General features: G+C 46.0%; 2 protein-coding genes across 32 annotated transcripts in view; both read right to left on the bottom strand.

The window, feature by feature from the left end:
• Positions 1-916, bottom strand: part of SRRM1 (serine and arginine repetitive matrix 1) — a 28058-nt gene extending 27142 nt beyond the window's left edge. For 11 of the 25 annotated variants that reach the window (XM_083625513.1, XM_083625490.1, XM_083625501.1 and 8 more), the window contains exon 1: positions 588-831. In XM_083625513.1, the coding sequence (XP_083481639.1) occupies positions 588-608 (21 nt within the window). In that variant the 5' untranslated portion in view covers positions 609-831. Of the gene's footprint in view, positions 1-587 lie in introns of all 25 variants that reach the window. The other 14 variants (XM_083625495.1, XM_083625500.1, XM_083625503.1 and 11 more) reach the window with 6 other exon arrangements.
• Positions 917-5223: 4307 nt separating this feature from the next.
• The window catches only part of NCMAP (non-compact myelin associated protein), a 31397-nt gene continuing 11240 nt past the window's right edge, over positions 5224-25380 (bottom strand). For 5 of the 7 annotated variants that reach the window (XM_083625662.1, XM_083625664.1, XM_083625667.1 and 2 more), the window contains 3 exons: positions 10932-11027; positions 8873-8957; positions 5224-7564 (listed from right to left, as the gene is read on the bottom strand). In XM_083625662.1, the coding sequence (XP_083481788.1) occupies positions 7417-7564; positions 8873-8957; positions 10932-11027 (329 nt within the window). In that variant the 3' untranslated portion in view covers positions 5224-7416. Of the gene's footprint in view, positions 7565-8872; positions 8958-10931; positions 11028-19975; positions 20071-24233; positions 24425-25380 lie in introns of those variants that run through there. The other 2 variants (XM_083625663.1, XM_083625665.1) reach the window with 2 other exon arrangements.

The raw sequence follows: 25380 nt of genomic DNA, 5'->3' as shown, positions 1-25380 counted from the left end.
AAACGTATTGACCAACCGTGTATATCAGAATGAAAGGGACGATTCGTCCTCAAAGCTATTAATGGAGGAAGGGACGATTATTAATACCACCGAGAACTAAACCTAAGGGTACAGGTTTAGGGTGCATGTGGGATGAGTTAATTTAAAAGGTGCGGGGAGGCCCAGGCGCCTCGGGGCCCTTCGCTTCCTCCTTCCTGTGGGCGGGCGACGGCTTCGCAGCAGCGGAGACAAAAAGGAAAACCCACGAGAAGAACGACGGCTTCGGGAGCGGATGAGGAGGAATAAAAAGGCAGACAGAATGAACAAAAAAGGGGGGCAGCGCGTGGGGAGGGAGAATCCCCCCCTCCGTTCGCCCCCCACCTTCGCGTTTCTGCCTCGCGCTGGAAAGAAGCCGCGCGCCGCCGCCATTTTCTCCGCCTCGGCTCCACACACGGGGAGGGGAAGAGAAAGGGCCGGCCTGGCTCGCGTCAGGCGGAGGTCCGGGGACAGAGGACGCGGGCGACCCCCTACGCCGCCCTCCCTCCAGCCGCCGCCTCTTCCCCGTCCCTCCCGCCGCCGTTGCTTTTCACCCCGGCCTCAGCACTTACGCGGAAGAATCCCGCGTCCATCTTGACTCCTCCTGCCTGGCCGCAGAGAGCGCTGCTCCGTCTCCCGACATGCACCGCGCGGCAGAAGCGCGAGAGCCCGTCCTTCTCCGCTGCCCCCTCGCCCCCACCTCCTCTGGCTTAGTGAATCATCCTCCTTGCCGTCGCCGATCTCGTCACTTCGCGCGGGAATCAGGGGAGGGAAAGCAGTGGGCGGGCGGAGTCCCGTGACGCCTTCGGGAAAAAAGAGGCGGGCCCGGGGGAGGGGAAAGCGAGTGAAAAACAGAGAGACGGGCAGCTCAGCCAACGATCACCTCTCGTTTTAACCGACATACCCAATCGCCGGGAGGAGAGGGGGTGGCGTCGTTGCAGTTCAGCCAATCAAGCGCTTCTGCTGGAGGGGGCGGGGGAAGGTTACCGCGGTCGGAAGAGGGCGCTGCGGTGCGTCGTGGCTCCTGCGTGTTTGCAGCCACGTTTTGCAGGAGGCAGCGGCCTTGCGCTCGCTTAACGTAAATGCGCGGTTGTGCGTCGAGCGCACACGTCCTGCTTGAGCTAGGGTTGCCCAGGTGTAGCCCTCGCGCACCGTTTAATTCCACATCGCTTCACCCAGTAATAATTTTAATACTCATAATTCATTACATCTGACGGTACCCTGCCTCACCTCTTTGCATAGTATTTGGTAAGGGTGATGTTCACAGGTGGTAATGCGCGTGTCTTGATAGAGGATGTAACTCTTACGCTTTCAAAATAAGTTGTTTAAAACACACTTTTTTCAATATTGCGTTTCCGTGTCGTGACCTGCCTTAAGGGTGAAGGGAGCGAGGATCCTTTTTTCCAGATAAAGGGCCACATTCGCTTCTAGGAAACCTTCCATGGGCCACAAGCCAGTGGTGAGTGAGGCAAAAGTGTAGAGCTGCGAGAGGGTGAATACAGTTCCCAGGGTTCTATGGCAGAAGCCCGGACTGTTCACGCGTGGTATAATTGTGCTTTAAACATTGTTTGCCCCCTCCCAACCCTATAAATCAATAAATGGGATGTTTATTATTTGGGATATGAAGGGAAAACGCAAGCTGCAGAGGAATTCCTGGGCCTTAAGAAACAATACAGGGCCATTGACGGTCCTCCACTCCGCCCTGAGGTGTGAACAGAGACAGGAGATTTGGGAGACAATGGCAGAGGTTGGGGTCATGGTGTGAGAGGAAAATTATCCCGTTCACTTGAAGCTAGTAGATAGCTGAAAAAAGCTATCTTGGCTGGCTTGCTGAAGGCAGACAGGGGGAGATGCCTTAAATGCCAGTGCCACATTGCTTGTGGAACAAGACCCTCTTGAAATGACCATGCTGTAAGATCTGGATTCAGGTGAATAATATGTGAATTCAGGTGAATAATATGTAAATAAATCATATTTCTTAAACATACAACAGCCTCCATTGCGTCTTCAGTTCTACCAAGGAGCACAGACCCTGGTTGAGGGCCAAGACCCCTGGAATCCCATGCATGGCTTGGTAGGGATTGGAGTGGCCAGTAGCAGTATGATCACTAGGCTACATGGAGGTATGAATAATAAAGAAATGAAACATTGATTTGTAAATTGCCACAAGAGGGAGCTGTATAGTTGAGTGTATGTTTCCCAGGGGTGGGGGGACAGTGCCTGCCAGCCAGCTGATGGGAGTTGCAGTCCAAAACATCTGGAGGGTGCTGGGGTGCTGCTGGTGACAACTGCTCTACACTTAGACACCCCTGGTATCTTGGTGCTTTTGCAAGGAATATCCTGTTGGAAAGGTGAAGGGTGCTATCAGTTTCTGAAGTTGTGCATGAGAGAGATTGCACACTTCCCTCTTTGGGTATTGCCAGTGGTCTGGTGATTTCATATGTCAGCAATAAAACCTTGAATGAGGCTTAGTAGTGTGATAGGAATTTTGAGGTCTTAGAAATATGTTAAATGTTCATAAGTGTACCAACCAAGCACATACATAGATCAGCACAGGAAGACCAACTTGGAACCATTTTTGATTCCCAAACTGTCCCAAACTGACCAAATGTTTTCTCTGCAAGGTCAAAGGACAATGGAAAAGCCTCCCCATTGTCTTTTTCCTTCACAAATCCTGTCTTAAGGGTATGTCTGTGTTTGAATAGAGTGAGCCTGTGACCTGACTCAGGAACTAAGTACAGTGGTACCTCTAGATGTGAACGGGATCCGTTCCAGAGCCCTGTTACCAGAGCCCCGTCCAGAGGGCAGTTACCTCATGTTTTTGGCTGCTGCCAGTCCAGCCAGTGGGTCTGGGATAATGGACGTTGTAGCCTGAGAACATCCAGTGAGCCACTGGTTCCCTACAATTGCTTAATAATAATTGCAAAAACTATGCCCTGATTGAAAATTGGCAGGGCCACTGGGGGCCAGATGTTGCTTGGGGCCCCACATCCAGCCCTCCTTTTAACACATGAGCCTAGGACACAGGAGTTCGTACAAGAGCAACAATGCTGCTACTGTGCAAATGTACGCCGTGGGCCTGGTAAACTGTTTTGGTCGGATTATTACACACCCACTTCAGCAATACTAAACTCACGTGCTTACTGCCAACGTATTCTCCAGCCTCGATGTCTATGTAGAAAAGGGGATTTGTCACAAGACTTCTCTTCAAAACTGACAATAACCGTTGATGGGCAACCATTGTGAAACTTTTAATTCAGTGTGAAGAGCTGGTCTGTGCACATTCCAGCCATCCACTCACACTGTACACAGAGCACAACCTGGAACCTTGCATGGACTTGGCTTCCAGCCAACATGCCTAAACTACAAACTTGGTTTACACAGCCTAGCTTCTCCTGCTCCTCAGCAAGAATCCCTGGTGTTGCCTTTTCTTACTAGAAATCAACAAATCTGTCAAGTAGGCTTTCGAATCATAAGTTCAGTTCTTCACACTGCTATATCAGTTTGCTTTTGTTTTTATGTCCACGTGAAAATTCCTCAGCATTTTAGGCACGTTGGTCCTAATGCATTTTTGTAAGCACTTTCCTCTGTCTCTAAGCTGATAGAGCTACTGTTCCATCTCTACTAGGGCCAGGTAGCATGGAAGCTAAATATATCTGGATATCTTTTTTTCTTTTGCCATAAATATTTGAGTGTGAGGATGTGGGTTACTTCCATGTACCTCCATGCTGCTTTTGAAGCTCATCTATCTCATAGCTTGCTTTTGGTTTCATATGGTGGGGTAAGCTACCCTTGAATGCAGAAACTTCAGTTGGTCTAAAATTCCACAGCCAGATTACTGGCTGATGTTCTGTTTAAATATCATATAACCCATTTTAAAACCACTGTTATGGTTGCCAGCCATTTCTGGGACTAATTCAAGGTGCCTCAAATACCTGAAAAAGCACCTACTTCCCTACAGAGCCTCTTCAGTGCTGAGATCAGCAGAGGGGACCCTCAGAACCTGGGGGGGGGTGGTACGAGAGTTGTGGAACTCCCTTCCCACAGAAGTGTGTCTGGCACCTTGACTATAGAGCTTCTGGTGAATGCTGAAGACTTACCTCTTTACCCTGGCTCTTAACACTTGTGATGTACCGTATTTTTCGCTCGATAACACGCACCTGACCATAACACGCACATCGTTTTTAGAGGAGGAAAACAAGGGAAAAAACATTCTGAATGAAACAGTGGATGTATCATTTTTGTGCTTCATGCTGTGGCCACAGACATGTGATCTGATGGTGAATTTGGGGTGACCCAATGCAAAAATCCTGAGAATCCCTGTGGATCCATGCTTTGTAACCACGTTTTTGCACCATTGCAGCCCCAGGCAACAGTGGGTGTGTGATTTTGGGGGGGGCAGGCTGTAGCCATGGACATGCTATGTGCTCTGATGGTGAATTTGGGGTGACCCAATGCAAAGATCCTGAGGATCCATGTTTTGTAACCACGTTTTTGCACCATTGCAGCCCCAGGCAACAGTGGGTGTGTGATTTTGGGGGGTGCAGGCTGTAGCCATGGACATGCTATGTGCTCTGATGGTGAATTTGGGGTGACCCAATGCAAAGATCCTGAGGATCCATGTGGATCCATGCTTTTTAACCACATTTTAAGTGGGGAAGGAAGGAAAAATACAGAATGGACAAGGAGCACGAGAGGGGTGTGCAGAGAAGCAGCTGGCTAAGAATGCAGGAGAGGGGTATAACGGGAGGGAGGAAAGGAAGCGCTCTCTCGCTCTCTCTCTCTCTCTCTCTCTCTGCTTGCCTGGAGGGGAGGGGCTTTCCCTGCTCTTTGTTCCGTTTGAGCAAACACAGCAAGGAAACAGAGGAGGGTGGGCAGTAAGACCCTGAGGCAGCATGCAGGAAAGCAGCCACTTCCTCTTTTCAGGTTTCCCTTCTCCGAGACGCGCGATTTGATTTCTGCCTGATTTTTTTTGCCATTTGGCTCCAGGGACCACACATTCGCTCAATAACACGCACAGACATTTCCCCTTCCTTTTTAGGAGAAAAAATCTGCGTGTTATAGAGGGAAAAATACGGTATATTTTTAGGACCCAGCTTATTTCTGTGATTGTAAGTTCTAAACTGTTTTTAATATTGTGTTTTAATGTTGTAACCCATTCTGGGTCCTTACAGTGAAGGATGGGGAGGAGGAGAAGAAGAATTTCACTTCTTTTCTGATATTCTTTTTATATTAGAATTTCAGCAGAAGGATGTGGCATGATCTTTTTTTAGGTGGGTCACAAATCACATAATTTATGGACACGTGAATGGTAAAATACGTTTGCAGTGTAAGCCTACACATGTCTACTCAGAAGTAAACCTTGTGTAGATCAATAGGTGTCATATCCTAGGAAGTGACTGCAGCCTAAAAGCATGATGAATTAATTGTGTTCAGCTCACACAACCATCTCAGATTAGGGATGGGTGAATCTGCTGATTTTAATTTCTCTTAGTTTTTATTTTTCCAATCTTCAATTCCGTTTTCCACATCTGGTTATATTTTTTTTGTAAAGGCCTCATGAAAATCCATCAGCATTATTGTGTGAATTTCTCCTAATATGCTCGTCTGTATGCAATTTTACCCAATATACACAAATGCTCCAATGCATTTTTGTATGTTATTCTCACTAGCATACACATTTTATGCACAATAAATAAATTATTTTGCACAGTACTCAGCTGTAGAGCTGCACTACAAAATTCATAGAATTGTGAAGGGTGGCTGTGTTTTGGTTCTTGTATTTTAGAAAATACAAATTAGGTGGGTTTGCCTTTAGGCTTCCTTGGGCTTCCTCAACCTTGGCCCTCCAGATGCTTTGAGACTACAATTCCCATCATCCCTGACCACTGCTCCTGCTAGCTAGGGATCATGGGAGTTGTAGGCCAAAAACATCTGGAGGGTAGAGGTTGAGGAAGCCTGGGCTAACTGAATCAAATTCTACCCTATCCTGACCGCAGATCCAGTGGTGGCTGGTGCCCATGGAAGGAAGGGACGCCAACAGTAGCTGGAGCCAGAGCCAGTCACAGTCAAAGCCAATCAATTCTCGTTTTGTCCCCATCCTTGTTCTTGCTGGGTTCTACTAGGGCAACCTGGAGACTAAGGAGGGGAAACTAACAGGCATGAGATTCCTGCATTGCAGGGGGTTAGACTAGATGACACTTGGGACCCCTTCCAACACTATGATTCTATGATCCTCCATTAATTTACCTAATCCCTTTTTAAGGCTGTCGAAATTGGTGGCTATCACCAGATGTCGTGGTAATGAATTCCAGAATTTAACTGCATTGTACGAAGAAGTCGGTCATCTCATCTGTGCTAAATCTCCCACCCTTCAGCATCATTAGATGCCCCCAGGTTCAAGTGTTAGGAGAGAGGAAATAAAACTTCTCTTTCTCCACACTATGCATAATTTAAATACTTCTATAATGGCCTACATTGCCTTTGCCCCCACTAAACTATTTAAGCCCCAAGCATGCTAACATCCTCACAGGAGAGTTGCTCTAGCTACCCTGATCAATTAGGTGGCCTTTTCTCTTCTCCTTGTAAGAGGTCACATGTTCAAATGCTCCCCATAGAAGGGGTAAAAAGACAAAGCACAGCTCCTTGAACACGGGAAAAGAGTCAGCCAAGCATCTCCCTGGTACTCAATCTGAAGTGGAACGATGCTACTGAAGGTATAAACTTCTCTTTAATTTGGGGCATGAGGAGGCTTTGAAAACTGATTTACCACAGCTCCCTGCATCATTCTCATGGGAAACGAACAGGAGAAAGCCATTTCCTCCTACCCTACCCTAAATTCCTGACACTAGCACCTGCGAGGAGCAGGCTAGTTTGGGGGATGCTGCGAAGGCTGTGTTTTGTGTCACAGCTCTGCCCTCGAATACCTTGCTCCCACTCCACATCCCTCAGCACCTGCTGCCTAAGGCAGCCACTTCACTCCGCCTAACAGTATGGACAGCCTTGGGTGGATGGGAGTTCCCTTTGCCTCTTCAGAATCTCCAACCAGCAAAGGACCGCTCAGAATCCATGGCCATGAGGAGTCTAATGTGAAGCAGCAGAAAACGGTGGAAGGGCATCTCTTGATCCAACTACAGGGGCAGCCTTGCCACCAGCTACCCTTATGTATCCGCAGCTGTAGAGACAAGATGCCACTTTTGCAACTGGGTGACATCCATTGTCCTGAGAATCTCGGTCTTTTCCTTTCTTAAAGAAACAGAAACGTGGAGAGCTGGTCACAGTGCAACTCCAGTTAGCAGCTCCAGTCTTTAACTTCCTTTATGTTGACGAATCGCAGGTCTTCCCAGAGCCTGTAAGGCCCATGTTTGGGTCTGATTTGTCATCCTCTGTGGCACTCATGCCTCAGGGCCTTCTGTTTGGCATTTGGATGTCCATGGGGACGAACGTCACCGTTGTGGTGCGACTGGGACTACTGGTGTCCTGCCCCAGCGTGGAGGGGGTTGTGGCTTTGGCGTTCTTCGGTTCCAGCTCCCGCTTTGTCCTCATGCGTCTGCAAGGAGCAAAGCAAACACTGCATTATGTCAGGGCTCACGGGTCTTGACGTAATGTCTCAGGATGGTATCCATTTCCCCTTCCTCTGCAGTATTGCCCAAGGTGGGAAGGAAACCTACAGCATCCTCTGGCCTCTTATGGGCATGCTGCATGATCAGCACTCCCACACGATGAACTGTGCCACACCAACCCTCTACCTGCAGCCTGAACTGTGGCAAACAGGCCAATTTGGACAGGATTTATCCACTCCAGGAACACAAGATTCCCAAAGTCAAAAGGGAGGAATTAATGATGCAGCATCTTCCCCTTGCCACACTGCTGCCCCTCCCAGAAGATGGGAATAGAAAGGCCACAGTTCAGTTGCAGATCATAGGCTTTGCCTGCAGAAGGTCCTAGACAGGATTAGGAAAAAATCCAGCCTGAAAACCTCAAGAGCTACAGTGGTACCTCGGGTTTACTTAATTCATTCCGGAGGTCCGTTCTTAACCTGAACCTGTTCTTAACCTGAAGCACCACTTTAGCTAATGGGGCCTCCCGCTGCTGCCACTGCTCTGCCAGAGCACGATTTCTGTTCTCATCCTGAAGCAAAGTTCTTAACCTGAGGTACTATTTCTGGGTTAGTGGAGTCTGTAACCTGAAGCGTATATAACCTGAAGCGTATGTAACCTGAGGTACCACTGTACTGCCAGTCCTGAGCCAGATGAATGAACTGTCTGGCTTAGTATAAAGGCAGCTCCTTATGTTCTTAAAAGGGAGCAACCCGATGTTCATTCTTGGTCCCTTCTCCATTGTCCTGGTTTACTGGATAGCTGTCGAAGCAGCCCCTGCTGTAGCTGCTCCCATGTGATCAAGATAACACAAAACAGGTCTATTTAAATACATCAAAAGAGGCAGCTGATAATGCATTTTGCCTCTTAGGTCACTGCCACTAAGCTCCACCCTCCTCTCTATTCACTGGATCACCCTTGCATATTTTGCCCCAAAGCAGCAGCATATGCTAGTCCTACTCAGAATACATCCATTAAGTACCTGACAAATTTAGGGCCACTGATTTCAGTGGGTCTGCTCTGAGTAGAGCTTAGTTGGATACTGCCTTTTGGGTCTCCCTTGTATGGCATATCACCTCTAAGTGAGGATCTTGCAAAAGCAAAAATTGCAGGGCCGGGCTGTGGAGCTGCACCACAAACACAAACATGAAGCGGATCCCGTGGAAACACCTGCGAAACGCAGGGAACGCTGCCCACAGCCTGCTTGTTCTCTTGAAAAATCAAAGGAACTTGAGCCCAAAGCCAAGTCACTGACTCACCTATTATACATTTTCAGCGAGAGGAGAACTGCCGTGAATATAACTATGATGCCAACTACAATGGCCGCCACAATCGCTCCAGAACCTAACAGGAGGAAGGAAAGAAAAACAATACTAAAGTGCTAGTTACAGGTAGGTAGCCGTGTTGGTCTGCCGTAGTCGAAACAAAATAAAAAAAAAATCCTTCCAACTAAGTTTGTTATTGGTATGAGCTTTCGTGTGCATGCACACTTCTTCAGATATTCTTCAATACTAAAGTGAATGGGGGTCAGCCAAGGTTTTGGATTTTCAAAGTGTCTCCAGGGAGATCGATACCTTAGTTACATCTGAGGACTCAGGGGGGTCCATAGCTCAGTGGTAGGGCATCTGCTATGCATGCAGACAGTCCCAGGTTCAATCCTGGCATCTCGGTAGGTGTGGCGATCACACAGGGCCCCTGGACGTTTCACGGTCTATTGACCCTGTGCCACCACTGCGGTTGCTTTCTTCGCTGCCACCACCCCGCTGCTCATGGGGACACACGGAGTCCAGACAGTTGCTAACATAAACAAATAATCAAGTTTATTTTTAAGTGCAGGAATAAGCGTATGGTTTCGGTTTATTTTTCTCTTGTCAGTTTCTTAAAACTTAGTTCCTACAACTTCAAACTGAATTAATCCCAACTATCTATCTAACTCCCTAACAATTTCTCTCACTCTCTCACAATACAACTCAACCAACCCACTGCGTATTCCACCCTCTTCCTTCTTCAACACCCAAGCCTCAACTCCCAACTCCCAAACCTCAACTGTCAACCCCCAGACCTCAACTGTCTTTTCAAAACCTCCCACTCTATCTTTTACTCTCCCCTCGCATTCTCACTGGCCAATCACATCACACCCATTTTTAACTCTTTCCTTGACGCATCCTAGGGGCAAATGCCACAGTAGGGCTGCAAAATACCCCTGGAGAGCTGTTGCCAGTCAAGGTAGACCAAAATGGACTAGATCAGCCAATGGTCTGTCTCAATATAAGGTAGCTTAATGGGGGGAAGGACCCTAGCTCAGTGGTAGAGCATCTGCTTTGCATGCAGAAGGTCCCAGGTTCAATCCCAGGCATCTCCAGATAAGGGTTGGACTGACTCATGTTTGAAATGCTGGAGAGCCACTGCCAGACAAGGTAGGCTGTGTTGAACTAGCTGCTACCTGTCTTTATTTGTTCCTATTCAGTGTGATTAAAAATATATATATATTATTATTTTCTTTGACTTTTTCACTTTCTCAGGAGCGTGGATAGGACCACCAAACACTCCCCATTTCTTAATCACAAACTCCTTTTGAGAAAGAACAGACTGTAATACAGTGGTACCTCAGGTTAAGAACTTAATTCGTTCCGGAGGTCCGTTCTTAACCTGAAACTGTTCTTAACCTGAAGCACCACTTTAGCTAATGGGGCCTCCTGCTGCCGCTGTGCTGCCGCTGCCCAATTTCTGTTCTCATCCTGAAGCAAAGTTCTTAACCCGAGGTACTATTTCTGGGTTAGCGGAGTCTGTAACCTGAAGTGTCTGTAACCTGAAGCGTATGTAGCCCGAGGTACCACTGTATCTCCTTGGAGCATGCACAATGATAGCAGGGTCAATCCTTTGAATCTGTGTCAGTGACTCTTTATTTTCAGAGGAAAAACAGCTTCCTTAGGACTGAAATAGGTGTGACTTGAGAGATCCAGGACTGGATTTTACATTGTGATTTTTTTATCTCTTTAAAAAAGCTGTCAGTGGTTCCTTCCAAATTTTTTATCCCAGGGATAGCCAGCCTGATGCTCTCCAAATGGTGATGGACAACTTCCAACATTTCTTGCCATTGGCCATCCTGGCTGGGGCTGACATGCAGTCCAAAATTATCTTGAGGGCACCAGGTTGGCAAAGGCTGTTTTATCAGGAGAGTGGTCCTGGAGCGGGAGATGTCTTATTTTTAACTACCATGCTATTTCCCCCATTTAAAATGCCTCACACAATACCTGTTCAAAAACATGCAGAACTTAGGCATGCAACCCCAAAATGTCAGCTTTGCATTTATCTTACTCTGATAAAGAATTTGTTCTTGAGACTTTGTGGCTGCATCTGTTGAAAACACAGAATTCTCAGACACCGGCGCAGCTGTCGTCATCTTGATCCCAGCTAGGCAGAAGAAAGCAAGAGCTATTTTAGAACTGTGCAAAGTGAGCAAGGGGAGAAACAAAACAGGTGCAAGGAGATCACTCTTTGGGCCAATGCCTGATAGCGGAATATATACAGAACTCTTTGGTCTTATCCAGATAATGGGTTGCATCTAACGCTGTGTGAGTGGCGTCAGACTAGCGCAACCAGATTCCTTCTCTGCCTATGTGGTCCCTAAACCTGCTCCGGAATCCGGCAATGGCACTCATGCTGAAACATCAGAAACAGCGGGAATGCTACACACACACACACACACACACACACACACACACACCAGCTGGTTAGAATCATAGAATCATAGAGTTGGAAGAGACCACAAGGGCCATCGAGTCCAACCCCCTGCCAAGCAGGAAACACCATCAGAGCACTCCTGACATATGGTTGTCAAGCCTCTGCTTAAAGACCTCCAAAGAAGGAGACTCCACCACACTCCTTGGCAGCAAATTCCACTGTCGAACAGCTCTTACTGTCAGGAAGTTCTTCCTAATGTTTAGGTGGAATCTTCTTTCTTGTAGTTTGGATCCATTGCTCCGTGTCCACTTCTCTGGAGCAGCAGAAAACAACCTTTCTCCCTTCTCTATGTGACATCCTTTTATATATTTGAACATGGCTATCATATCACCCCTTAACCTCCTCTTCTCCAGGCTAAACATGCCCAGCTCCCTTAGCCGTTCCTCATAAGGCATCGTTTCCAGGCCTTTGACCATTTTGGTTGCCCTCCTCTGGACACGTGCCAGTTTGTCAGTGTCCTTCTTGAACTGTGGTGCCCAGAACTGGACACAGTACTCCAGGTGAGGTCTGACCAGAGCACAATACAGTGGCACTATTACTTCCCTTGATCTAGATGCTATACTCCTATTGATGCAGCCCAGAATTGCATTGGCTTTTTTAGCTGCCGCGTCACACTGTTGGCACATGTCAAGTTTATGGTCAACCAAGACTCCTAGATCCTTTTCACATGTACTGCTCTCAAGCCAGGTGTCACCCATCTTGTATTTGTGCCTCTCATTTTTTTTGCCCAAGTGCAATACTTTACATTTCTCCCTGTTAAAATTCATCTTGTTTGTTTTTGCCCAGTTCTCTAATCTGTCAAGGTTGTTTTGAAGTGTGATCCTGTCCTCTGGGGTGTTAGCCACCCCTCCCAGTTTGGTGTCATCTGCAAATTTGATCAGGATGCCCTTGAGTCCATCATCCAAGTCATTGATAAAGATGTTGAATAAGACCGGGCCCAACACAGAACCCTGTGGCACCCCACTAGTCACTCTTCTCCAGGATGAAGAGGAACCATTGATGAGCACCCTTTGGGTTCGGTCAGTCAGCCAGTTACAAATCCACTGAGTGGTAGCATAGTCAAGACCGCATTTTACCAGCTTCTTTACAAGAATATAATGGGGCACCTTGTCAAATGCCTTGCTGAAATCAAGGTAGGCTACATCCACTGCGTTCCCTTCATCTACCAGGCTTGTAATTCTGTCAAAAAACGAGATCAGGTTCGTCTGACATGACTTATTTTTCAGAAATCCATGCTGACTATTGGTGATCACAGCATTCCTTTCTAGGTGCTCACAGACTGTTTGCTTAATGATATGCTCCAGAATCTTCCCTGGTATTGATGTCAGACTGACTGGGCGGTAATTATTTGGGTCCTCTCTTTTCCCCTTTTTGAAAATAGGGACAACATTTGCCCTCCTCCAGTCTGCCGGGACTTCGCCTGTTCTCCAGGAATTCTCAAAGATGACTGCCAGTGGTTCTGAGATCACATCTGCCAGTTCTTTTAATACTCTTGGATGCAGTTCATCTGGCCCTGGAGACTTGAATACATCTAGACTAGCCAAGTATTCTTGTACTATCTCCTTAGTTATTCTGGGCTGTGTTTCCTCTGCTGAATCATTTGCTCCAAATTCTTCAGGTCGGGCATTGTTTTCTTTATCGGAGAAGACTGAGGCAAAGAAGGCATTGAGGAGTTCAGCCCTTTCTGTGTCCCCTGTTTGCATTTTACCATCTTCTCCTCTGAGTGACCCCACTGTTTCTTTGTTCTTCCTTTTGCTACGAACATACCCATAAAAGCCTTTTTTGTTGCTTTTAACCTCTCTAGCAAGCCTGAGTTCATTCTGTGCTTTAGCTTTTCTGACTTTGTGTCTACACGTGCTGGCTATTTGTTTGAATTCCTCTTTGGTGGTTTCCCCCCTTTTCCATTTTTTGTACACATCCTTTTTTAATCTTAACTCAGTTAAAAGTTCTTTAGATAGCCACCCTGGCTTCTTTAGGCACCTTCCATGTTTCCGTCTCATTGGTATTGCCTGAAGTTGTGCTTTTACTATCTCCCTCTTAACAAACTCCCAGCCATCATGAACTCCCTTTCCTTTTAGTATTACTGTCCATGGGATCTCACCCAGCACTTCCCTAAGTTTTATGAAGTCGGCTTTCTTAAAGTCAAGAAATTGAGTCCTAGTATGCTTGGCTGCTCCTTTCCGCTGTATAGTAAACTTCAGAAGAGCATGATCACTCGCGCCTAATGATCCTTCCACTTCTACCCCACTAACCATGTCATCAACATTGGTTAGGACCAGATCTAAAATGGCTGTTCCTCTTGTTGCTTCTCCCACTTTCTGGACAATGAAGTTGTCTGCAAGGCCAGTGAGGAATCTGTTTGACCATATGCTCTTGGCTGAGTTTGACATCCAACAAATATCCGGGTAATTGAAGTCCCCCATTACTACTATCTCCCTTCCTTTTGCATGCTTGGCCATCTGTTCCAGGAAGGCATCATCTATGTCCTCCGTTTGGCTTGGGGATCTATAGTAAACTCCCACAATGAGGTCACTGTTATTCTTCTCTCCCTTAATTTTGACCCAAATGCTCTCACTTTGGCTTTGAGGTTCTAAATCTTGGATCTCTTCACAGGTATACACATCCCTGACATACAACGCCACTCCTCCTCCTTTCTTGTCTGGTCTGTTTCTCTGAAATAGATTGTATCCCTCCATTATTATATTCCAATCGTGGGACTTATCCCACCAGGTTTCAGTGATGCCTATTATGTCATATTTAGTTTGCTGTACCAAGAGCTCAAGCTCATCTTGTTTATTTCCCATGCTTTGCGCATTGGTGTACAGACATTGAAGTCCATTAATCATTCCCCCGTGTCTCTTATTTAAGGATTTTTTCCTCCCACCACTAGGTCTGCGTGCTGTTTGCTCCATTTGGTCTATGACATTTGGATGATCATCTTCATCAATTGATAGACTCCTACCTTCAGGAGCACTGTCTCCCTCCCCCACATTAGTCAGTTTAAAGCCCTTCTGATGAGGTTTCTGAGATTTTTTGCAAAAACATTCCTCCCAACCGTTGTGAGGTGCAGCCCATCGCTTGCCAGAAGTCCATCTTCAAGAAACTGCAGTCCGTGATCTAAGAATCCAAACCGTTCCTGTTTACACCATTTGCGAAGCCAGTTGTTCACTTCCACTATTTTTCCCTCTCTCCCTGGGCCACGTCGTTCAACTGGGAGGACAGATGAGATGGCAATTTGTGCATTTAATTGCTTCAATTTCCTGCCCAGAGCCTCGTAATCTCTTTTGATCTTCTGGAGGCTATTGCTTGCAGTGTCATTGGTTCCCACATGAACCAAGAGGAAGGGGTATTTGTCAGTGGGTTTTATGATTCCTTGCAGTCGTTCAGTTACATCTTGGATCTTAGCCCCAGGGAGACAGCACACTTCCCGAGACATCTTGTCAGGCCCACAGATCACTGCTTCTGTTCCCCTCAGTAGGGAATCCCCTATCACCACTACATGCCTCCTCTTAGGTCTGGTTGGGGTTCTTCCGTGAGCTGTCCGTTCCAAGGTCGCCTGCACATTCCCTGAGGACTGACTTTGCTGCTCGTCTTCATATACCTGATCGACTGTAATGAGGGAGAGATCCTCAAATGGAGTCTGCTCTTCGTCTTCCATGCTAGGGGAGAGGACCTCAAAGCGATTGTGTATTTCTAAACAATAGAGCGAACCCTGGGCCTCCTACTTCTTTGAGTCACGTTTCTCCATATATCTGGCTCCTGTGTTGGTGAACTAGCCTCCTTCTCAGGGGAGTCCCCTGTCTCCTCCTTGGTGGAGACGGTGTGCTCTGTTGCTTCCAAGAAGAGCTCCAGCTCTCTAATTCTTTGGAGCATAGCTACACGTTCCTCCAGTTGCTGGACTTTGTCTTTTAAGAGGGCAATCAACATGCAATTGCTGCAGGTAAAGCTGCCTGCAACCTTTGGCAAGATGGCAAGCATTGTGCAGGAACCGCAGGCGACTGCCGCTGTTCCCTCACCCTCCATCTTGAGAACGTGTCGTTGGGGGTGACTACAGCGGTCCTCCAGCATAAAAAGCGTGAAGACAGGACAAATAAATCCCCCCCCAAAAAAACCTAGGTCTCCCCCAACAAACGTTTGAGACTAGCTCCCCTAAATCTAAAAGATGGATCAAACTGCAAGAAAACCCTTTTTGCTCCTTCTTCAGCTGCTGCCCTGCAAGCTCTGATAAGCTCCTCCCACAGCTAATCACCTACCTCAACAGAAACCCTGCCCCCTCTGACCTTTGCACAGGGAGAGCAGCTAATCAGCCACAAGAAACACACACAAGAAAACCCTTTGTGCTCCCTCTTCAGCTGCTGCCCTGCAAGCTCTGATAAGCTCCTCCCACAGCTAATCACCTACCTCAACAGAAACCCTGCCCCCTCTGACCTTTGCACAGGGAGAGCAGCTGATCAGCCACAAGAAACACACACAAGAAAAACCCTTTGTGCTCCCTCTTCAGCTGCTGCCCTGTTGAAAAGAACCTGTCCACAGCAAATCCATCATGTACGTAAGTCACCAGTGAAGTATGTGGCATTGCAAACTATGGAGTGTAAGAATGCCATTCAGATCCATTCCTACACAGAGACACCTGTATTGGTGGGGGGATAAGTAAAAGCATGTAAATGCCAATCAAATACAAAAAGCGAGTCTGTTGGCCATTCTATATAAAGCTAAAGAGAAGCTAAGAGGCCATTTGCATGAACAGTCATTCATGAAAATGCAATCATTCTAGCATTGCAAAGTTTGTTGATACTTGCAGTGGCACAGAAACAGCAAACAGTCTCACAGTGAGTGGAGCGGGCAGGGATGGCAGTGAAATGCAAAAAGTACAGCCTGTGACAATTCAATTACATCTTTGTCAGTAGAGGTCCAAGTGACCGTGGTGGCTAGGAGAGGGGAGAGCCATGTATGGCACCTTGAGCTCCTTGGAGAGACCGTAATGCAATAAAGAAACCAAACAAACAAATAACACCTGGAAGGCACCACATTAGCCACCTCTGACATATACAAATGGCATAAAGGAAAGAATGAATTCTCTTTTATGTCTCAAAAGCTTCTCTGCCCCATTGCCTGGGGGAGATTCTTACCCACCACAGGCTACTGAGCAAGTGGCTACAAGTCTGGACAGATTTCTTTCATCCCATGGTACCTTCTGGTTAACAAGGTTTTGCAGTTTTTTCCGAAACAGCACAAAAACCTGACAACACTGTTTACCTGAGCTGTGAGTGGAGATTCTTCTTTGTGAATGGCTGTTAGCTCTCTGAAATCAACAAGCATTCCAACCTCAATGCTCAATTTTCAATCTGGCCTGGGCCAGAGCTACAGTTACTTGCAGGAAATTGACCCAGTTTGTGACTATGCCAAGAACCCCACCCACACCCATTTCAGTGAAAGAGAGCTTAAGTCTTCTTCAGTTGCTTAAGGGTGAAAACTTCAGGTTTGGGAGGTGGAGAACCAGGGAGCATCCTCAGTACAAAGCCTGAAAGGGCCAGTAAAGCAAGTGCAACAATTGCCAAGGACTGTGAATCCAGCTCTACAATGACTGTTCTGTAGGTGGAATTTCAACCAATCCAATTTCTGAAAAATAAAAATGGGAATATTCAGATAGCTGCTGGCAGCCTGTGAGAATGTTGGCTTTCTTCTGAAGTTTTGCCCCCAGTTTTCAAAGCTTTGAATTGCAATGTTGTTTGTGTCCAAGCGGCCTTGCTATTTCTAGCCAAAATGGGGAGAAGCAAAAATGAAAATAACTCAGGCCCTGAATCCATAACTAGGTCATTCTCCTCTAAGTGAATGGTGCCTTTGTGTGTCCAAGGCTGAGTTACTTTTGTAACATGATAATCTACTGTGGTCGGGGATACGTCCCCACGCTTCCTCGCCGCTCTCCCTCGTTTGAAAGAAGAATTGAAATCTCAATGTTCTATTTTCCAAATCCACCAACCCTATGATATACGGTTTTTGTTGTGAGTTCGCAGTTCTCCTGATTCAACCTGTCCAATACATAATGATGGCTGCACCTTCCTAAAGCAGGATCTGTGGTGGTTTTACCACCATCCAATACAGTCCAAAACAGGCTTCTGGAAACCCAGTTCTCACTTAATAAGGAAATAAATGCAGCAAGGGGCTGAGTCAAGGGACTGTGTTCTTCTTGCAAGAGGGTGGCAACATGGAAAGGCCAGCATGATGGGAAGCCGGAGGAAAAGGCTGGATAAATATTATTGTAAGGCAGCTGGTGTAAGGGCTACTCACACACAAGCTAGGTGGAGCTTTCACGTTGAAGGCTGTGTAGGGAGGGGGGAGAAATTCAATTTAGTTTGCATTTAAAGGTGAATATATCTGGTTTACACTTTCCAAAACACCATGCGAACCAAAACACAGAGCCATACTTTGAAATTCACGCTTCTTAGAACTTTGCAATGCAGTCCTCTAGCCAAGTAATGTGCTCAAAAGGTAAGAGTGTGCAAATTAACGCATGTATTAATGAAAATAACACATAAAAACTATTAGGGGAAATTGCTTTGCGGAAAGGTGTGTATTAAGCAAAACTGCATACAAACACAAATTGAAGTAGAAATGCAAAGAAGTGAATTTAAGATTGGAAAATGAGAAAGAGAGAATTTGAAATTGACAGATTCACGCATTCCTAGATGTTTGCCTTCGGGTACCAATTGCAGGGAGAGAAGCAAATAGCAAAGGATGGGAGAACTGATGGATAACCTCCTTCAGACGCTGGATAGAGGAACTACGGCTCAAAGCAGCTCAGATGACCACAGTATCTCCTGTACCAACTCCGAGAGTTGGGGCTACCATGTTACAGTGATTGCACTCCTACTTACTGGGTCAGTTCCAGAGAGAAATAGTGGATGACTGTATCCTCAGCCACTGGCAGCTGATCAGTTTTGTCCCCAATGCTATTTAATATCTATATGACTCTTCATTTTAAATGTTTGGATTTGTACACCGAGTTTTATTTGTGATGGGCAGTTGTGTTTTGTTTTCGTATTGCTTTTATCTGGTTTTAGAAAATATTACTGCTGGATTCTGCACCACCTGCAGTTTCCAAAGCATCTTCAAAGGCACTTGGAGCTGTCCGTGGTCCAGCAACCTTCGACCAGGCTTGCCCTGGGGGTTCCAGTGTCAGAGCAGAACACAACACTCACAATCTAACAGTATTTGGAGGGCCACAGGTTCCCCACCACTGACCTACATGTGCTGTTCAACTGCTTCTTTAATTTTTGACTTGCACTACTTGCAATATAGTTGAAATCTTATAGTTATCCTAACTAGTTAAACAATGGCAATATGTCTTGAACACACAGATGCTTTTACTTGGCCACAGTGAGAAACAGACTGCTGAACTAGATGCCCCTTTGGTTTCTCTTGCAAGCCTTTGTAAGGCCCTGCTGTTTGGAAAAAATCCTTGCTGTTTGCAGGTGTTCACACACCCTTAAACTGTATTCCTATGATGTGCAAACTAACAAACAGAGAATGAAAGAGCCCTTATTGGTGCAAAGAGACTTCTCCTGCAAGGCTGTAAGAATAAACACCCACCATCTACTTCCTCAGTGGTCTGCATATCTCACTGCCTTTCCTGCATTTGAATGTATAGGGCTGTAGCCAACTAAGTTTTACTCAGAGTAAGACCATTGACACAATGGACCTAATAAATTTAACAATAATAATTTGGTCATGTTCATTAATTTCAACGGAACTACTCTGTGTAGGACTAGCACCGACATAGCTTATAATTATCAATCTGGTAGGACATATAAATTAAGAAGGGCAGTTTTTATGTTTAAGTTAGGATCTATGAAATACTTTTATTGTTAGTGTCCATTTACTGGTGCTGGAGGAGACTTTTGAGAGTCCCATGGACTGCAAGAAGATCAAACCTATCCATTCTTAAGGAAATCAGCCCTGAGTGCTCACTGGAAGGACAGATCCTGAAGCTGAGGCTCTAATACTTTGGCCACCTTATGAGAAGAGAAGACTCCTTGGAGAAGACCCTGATGTTGGGAAAGACTGAGGGCACAAGGAGAAGGGGACGACAGAGGACGAGATGGCTGGATAGTGTTCTTGAAGCTACCAGCATGAGTTTGACCAAACTGCGGGAGGCAGTGGAAGACAGGAGTGCCTGGCGTGCTCTGGTCCATGGGGTCACGAAGAGTCGGACACGACTAAATGACTAAACAACAACAACAAACTATTTTTCTTTCTCTCCCCCCCCCCCGCTATATTTGCAAAAAAATTAAAGGAGGGGCAGAATGGCTCACTGGGCTGGCTCTCTAACCACAACCCAGCATTTGCTAAAATAAATTGGTACCAGTAAGCACCGAGAAGCCCCCACCTATCTACCCACCCACTGCCGTTGCCTCCCTTCTTATTCATGCTGAATATAAAGACTCTTTTTCTCTTCCTGGACTGAACTCACTCGCTCGCCCTCTCCTCCTCCACAAAGCACCTGCCTTCTCTTCCCGCAACAGGAACCCGACTCTCAATCTTGCACCTTTCTGCGGGGGAAAGACACTGCTAACAGATCTGTCAGCCTGCCCTCTCCCAACACCCCTGTCCTGACCTACCAGGTGTTCTCAGGAAGGAAAAAGGAGCCATTTCTTTGGGTAGGAGCTGAGTTGACTCTCCCTTTCAACAGGCTTGTCAGTTTGGGCAGCATTTCCTGGACGGCGGGAGAGAGGGGGCCAAGGTTTTTTATTATTATTATGATTATTAATCCGAGCACCGCTGCCGATTGCCAAAACAAGCAACTGGGTGTGTGGAAACTGGCCACAGGCGAGGGTGTGTGCATGTGGGATGGGGAGGACAGTCATTGCCCTTGTTACCTTTGTCTGAATCCATCAAAAATGCACAATAGACTACTTATAGCACACACTGAGTCCAGCCATCAGAGTGGTGTAGTGGTTGGAGCGTTGGACTAGGACCTGGAAGACCAGGGTTCAAGTCCTTGCTTGGCCATGAAGCTCACTGGGTGGCCTCGGCCCAGTCACTGCCTCTCAGCCTAACCTACCTCACAAGGTTGTTGTGGGGATTAAATGAGGGGGAGAACCATGTACACCTCCTGGAGCTCCTTGGAGAAAAGGTGGGATAGAAATGCAATAAAACAGACAAACAAACTACTCTCCAATTAGGACTATGTATGGAACTTTAAAGGGGATGCGGGTGGCGCTGTGGGTTAAACCACAGAGCCTAGGACTTGCCGATCATAAGGTTGGTGATTCGAATCCCCGCAATGGGGTGAGCTCCCGTTGCTCGGTCCCTGCTCCTTCCAACCTAGCAGTTTGAAAGCACGTCAAAGTGCAAGTAGATAAATAGGTACCACTCTGGTGGGAAGGTAAACGGCGTTTCCGACTGGACCTAATGGTCAGGGGTCCCTTTACCTTTTAATGGAACTTTAACTGTAAGCTGGTTCATGGGTTCTGTCTCTTTGTCACACACTATCATGACCAAGAAATGGAATCCTGGGCTGGGCTGGGCAGGGCACTGGCCAGCTGTAATTCAGCAACATTTGGAGAGCCACAGGTTCCCCACCTCTGCACAAGAGTCAAACAGAAAAGGGCTGTGATAGGCCTAGGAACATAGGACACATTCAAGGCCTTGATAACATAAAGCCATTCACTTAGAAGGATTTTCTGTTGTTGCCCCTATACTACAAAATGTGCTTCCCTCTGCCGTTTGTGAAGCAGCTTCAGACATTTTATAAAGACTCAACTTTTTGCCCAGGCTTCCCCTGACCCATAAAAAATGGACCGTGGTTTATGTGTACGAGTCCTCCGAATGATTGTTTTGTTCTTTTTTTATCTGTTTTTATCCAGCTTTTTCATAGGTTTCAGTTTGTATTTTTATGATATTGGGTTGTTTTCAACTTTTACTCAGAGTGGACCCATTGAAATTAATGGCCGGGATGACTATTAATGTCCATTAATTTCAATGGGTCTAATCTGAGTAAAGGTTAGTTGGGTCAGTGCATCTGACTGCTAAACCAGAAGGTTAGTGGTTTAGAGCCCACCCTGGGATGGCTGAAGGCAGGGGGTTGGACTAGATGACCCTTGGTGTCCCTTCCAACTCTACAATTCTGTGATTACGACTCCTTAGTTGTTGTTTTTAATATTGTATACCACTTAAGAGTTTTTTTTTACTTTTTTTAGCAGTTTAGAAATGCTTTTAAATAAACAAAACATAGCTGCAGGGAGATTTTGCATGAGAATAGTTTGAGTACATCTCTTCCTCAGAGAGAGGGGGGGACTGTAGTGGGGGGGGGACACCCTTTCCTAGTTATGCTTTGCTGGCTTCATGTTTGCCTCCCTGAAGGCAAGGTGGAGCCTGCTGCACCCAATAGCCCATTCTGGCTTCCTAGTGTAAACATTCTCCCATCTAACATTCCCTCTCCTATTACACTTTGGGTCAAGCTAATAGAGGCAGCTGCCTCAGGCCTGTAGTTACCAGAGAGGCCTCACAGCATCCAACAGGTAGGCCTCCCCACCCTCCTATTAATCAAGGGCTGCCTACACATTAATTTGACAGCTGACCTACAGTCCAAAGAGGAGGATGGAGGATCGGCACGACTCCCTTCAGCACTTAAGCACACACTACAAAACCCAACTCTGGGATGCATTTAAAGCGCTGTGGTGCCACTTCAAACAGTCATACCCCCCCCCCAAGAGCTGTAGTTTGTTAACGGTGATGAGAGTTATAGGGAGACTCTTTTCACAGAAGTAAAGTTTCTGGAAGTGAAGAGGGATTGTTAAGCCATTCTGGGAATTGTAGCTTTGTGAGGGGAATTGGGGTTTCTGAACAACTCTCAGCACTCTTTAACAAACTACAGCTCCCAGAATTATTTGGGGGAAGCCATGGCTGTTGAAAGTGTATCACAGTACTTTTGAATGTGGCCTTAGTCTGATCTCACCCTCCAATGGAAGATATGGGGCCCCTCTGGACAGCTCTTTTATTGTGTGTCCATGACGATTTGTGTTCATGATGGCATCAGGAAGGTTATATGTGATCCTGCTGTCCTTACTGCTTGTGCTAGTTTCCAGTCATTGCATGCTCTGTAACTTCCTGCTGAAATCCTGTAACCTCTCATAGCACAAATGTTACAGGAGGAAGGGGGAGTGTTGCCCCACTTGTGTTGCGCTATTGCGCAAGAGCACCCCGCCAGACGGCAACAGTGCAGTAACACTGCAGAGCAACCAAGCGGAATGATTTTGTGAACAGTCCAGTACAAATCAAACCCTAATGCACTATTATTGCGTCAATGACATGTTGCAACACATACATGCAGTTCTGGAAGAGCTACTAGTTCTCACTGAGGTGATAAACTGATGTCTCTGGGCTGCTCCACTTCAGACTGTGCAAGCCACTTCAGGTTTACATGACAGAACGCTCATGATGGATGGCTCAGTCAGTACAGCATGAGATTCTTAATCTCAAGGTCATGGGTTCCAGCCCCACATTGGGCAAAAGATTCCTGCATTGCACAGGGTTGGACTCTATGACCTTCATGCTCCCTCCCAACCCTACAATTCGATGGTTCTATGATTCTTCCTTACATGCTCCCAAGGAAAACAAATGTCGAAAAGAAAAGATCTAGCTTTCTCCTTGCTAGAATACGTCTTTTAAGAGTCTGTTTAATCTCTTTATTTTTAAAGAAAAAACAGCCTTCCATGTGCATAAATCAAAAGGCCCTTGTTGAACTCTGGTTAACGATAGTCAATTGCATCAAGCAACCGAAATTGCTTGCAGAACTGTTCATTTGCATATCGCCCTATGGGTTTCTCCCCTTTTGGATCAACACAGCCACCTCTTTTATTTTAAAAAGTACATCTGTGCATTCAAGTAGTAGTATTTTTATTGTTTTGCTATAAGCCATAACTAAAAAAGACATTCAGATTTAAGTCACAAATTTAGCTCTTCATTTCCAGCCCTTAAATTCCAGGCCACCAGTGCAAATAAGGAAACACACAAAGTAACAGTTTTTGTTATCAAGCAGCGAAAAAGCCCCATACAAACTCACTAAATGTAACAAAATTCTCAGACAAATCAAACTCAGACAAATATTTTTCACATGGTTTCTTATGCATTCGGTTACAAGATAGGTGCATGGGCCAGGAAGCATCAGTGCACACATTTCTGCCTTAATGACAAAGTACGCAAGTGATTTCAGATTGCATCTCCCATCAAATAATTACCACTTTCAAAACGAACATCTCCTTGTCATCAAGAAAGTACTGATTAGAAGCCATACAGGCACACTTCACTGCCAGTTATTAACTCTTTTTCAGAATTCAGTTGACCCCAGCAAAATTCATTTTACACTCAGAAGCTCCAAGTGCAGCAACCAGCAGAGCCAAACGAAACCCATTGGTAAGGAACCCATTGGTAAGGAAACCCCATTAGTAGGCACAATCTCGGCATGCTGCAAAAACATATATGCATGGTAGAAAAATAATACATACGATTCCAGAGCACGAACATTCTGGAGCAGGTCAGAAGACTAGGTGAGTGCAAGCAAACTAGCCTTCTCTTGTCTAGGGACATTAATTAGAATTTGGGTGGCTTAATGATTTCCTCCTAAGTTGGTCCCATTTTGTGCATGCTGTTCATTTCCTTATTGCCTCCTTCGGTGCAAAAAAAAAAATAAATCCTTATAAAATCGCAATTAAACCTTCCTGGTTATTTATGGCAGGAAACACCTGGCCCAAAGAGTGTAATAGTCATAACTGGAAATTCTCTTCTCTCCCATTTTTATTTTGTCATATGACTCACACCAACAGGTAAAGTAAGAGGAGCTGGTTCAGAGTGGAATAAGGAAGGGGCTAAACTTACAACGACACAGCAGTAATCTGTCCAGCAATTAGTGGATACACTTGGAATACTGTGTATGGTTCTGATCAACACACCTCAAAGTTTTTGGAGCATCTACCACACTGGGTGGGACAGGCACATGCAGAAGGCGAAGCAACCCTTGAAAGACTGCAGCCTCCAAACCATTTAGGATGTTATTTCATCCTTGGAGCATAAAGCACTTTTCACCATTCTGAAACAGAGGAAATCAAAACAATGGACTCCTTGCTGGCCTCAGAGATGAAGGAGGGAAGTTGTTACCAAAAACATATTGTAACATAGTATAATCCACCAGGAGATAACATTAACTTCCTGAATTGCTTTCTATGGCACTATCTCAATTCACGTAATGGTGAATATGAGAGGCCACTGGTTCAGTAGCCAAATAAAGCAAGAAGTTTCACATCGGTCTCATGTTTCTTTCCTGCCCCAAAGAGGTGGACTGCAGCCAGTTTCAGTGCACAACAATGCAAAAACGTGGGTTCTGTTCTCCTGCCGCAGAGATCACAATGCCCTCTTTGCAGTCGTGGAACCCAGAGCATTGTGTGGCTCAACTAAAGGGCGTATTCGAAGTGCCAGAGGAATCACACTGCACTCAAACAAGTATGCTGCTCCAGAGGTGGGAACCCTGTGGTCCGCAACCTAATTTCGAAAGCCCTCTGTAAGTGAACAGTTCAGACTGTCAGCAAGAGCATTCTGTCCCTTCCCTGGCAGCCCATGGGGGATGGAGGAGGGGAAGGGACAAAGACACAGACAGAAATTGGGTGGCCTTTACCATTATTAGTTTTGGCTCCACCCACAGCTTGCAAGCGGCGCCAACAGACTACGTCAGGGCAACGTGGCTCTTAACAGCAAAAAGCTTGTCTATCCTTACAGTACTCCTATACGTTACTCGTGTATCATTTTCATACACACACACACAGAGACATCATCTATCATACAGCTAAGGATGGGCAAGTCTCTGTTTTTGGTTTCTCATTTTTCGAATCTTCAGCTCTTTACATTTCCACACCAGTTTGCAGATTTTAAAAAAATTGTTCATGAGCACCTTAGTGTGAATTTCTCCTAATATACACATGTTGGTTTGCAGTTTTGTCTAATATATACTTTTGTTTGCAAACTAATGCAT

This window comes from Podarcis filfolensis, assembly GCF_964270895.1.
Source record: "Podarcis filfolensis genome assembly, chromosome: 8".
Taxonomy (NCBI): Eukaryota; Metazoa; Chordata; class Lepidosauria; order Squamata; family Lacertidae; genus Podarcis; species Podarcis filfolensis.
The sequence above is the reverse complement of the archived record's forward strand: the minus strand, read 5'-3'. Positions and strand labels throughout refer to the sequence as shown.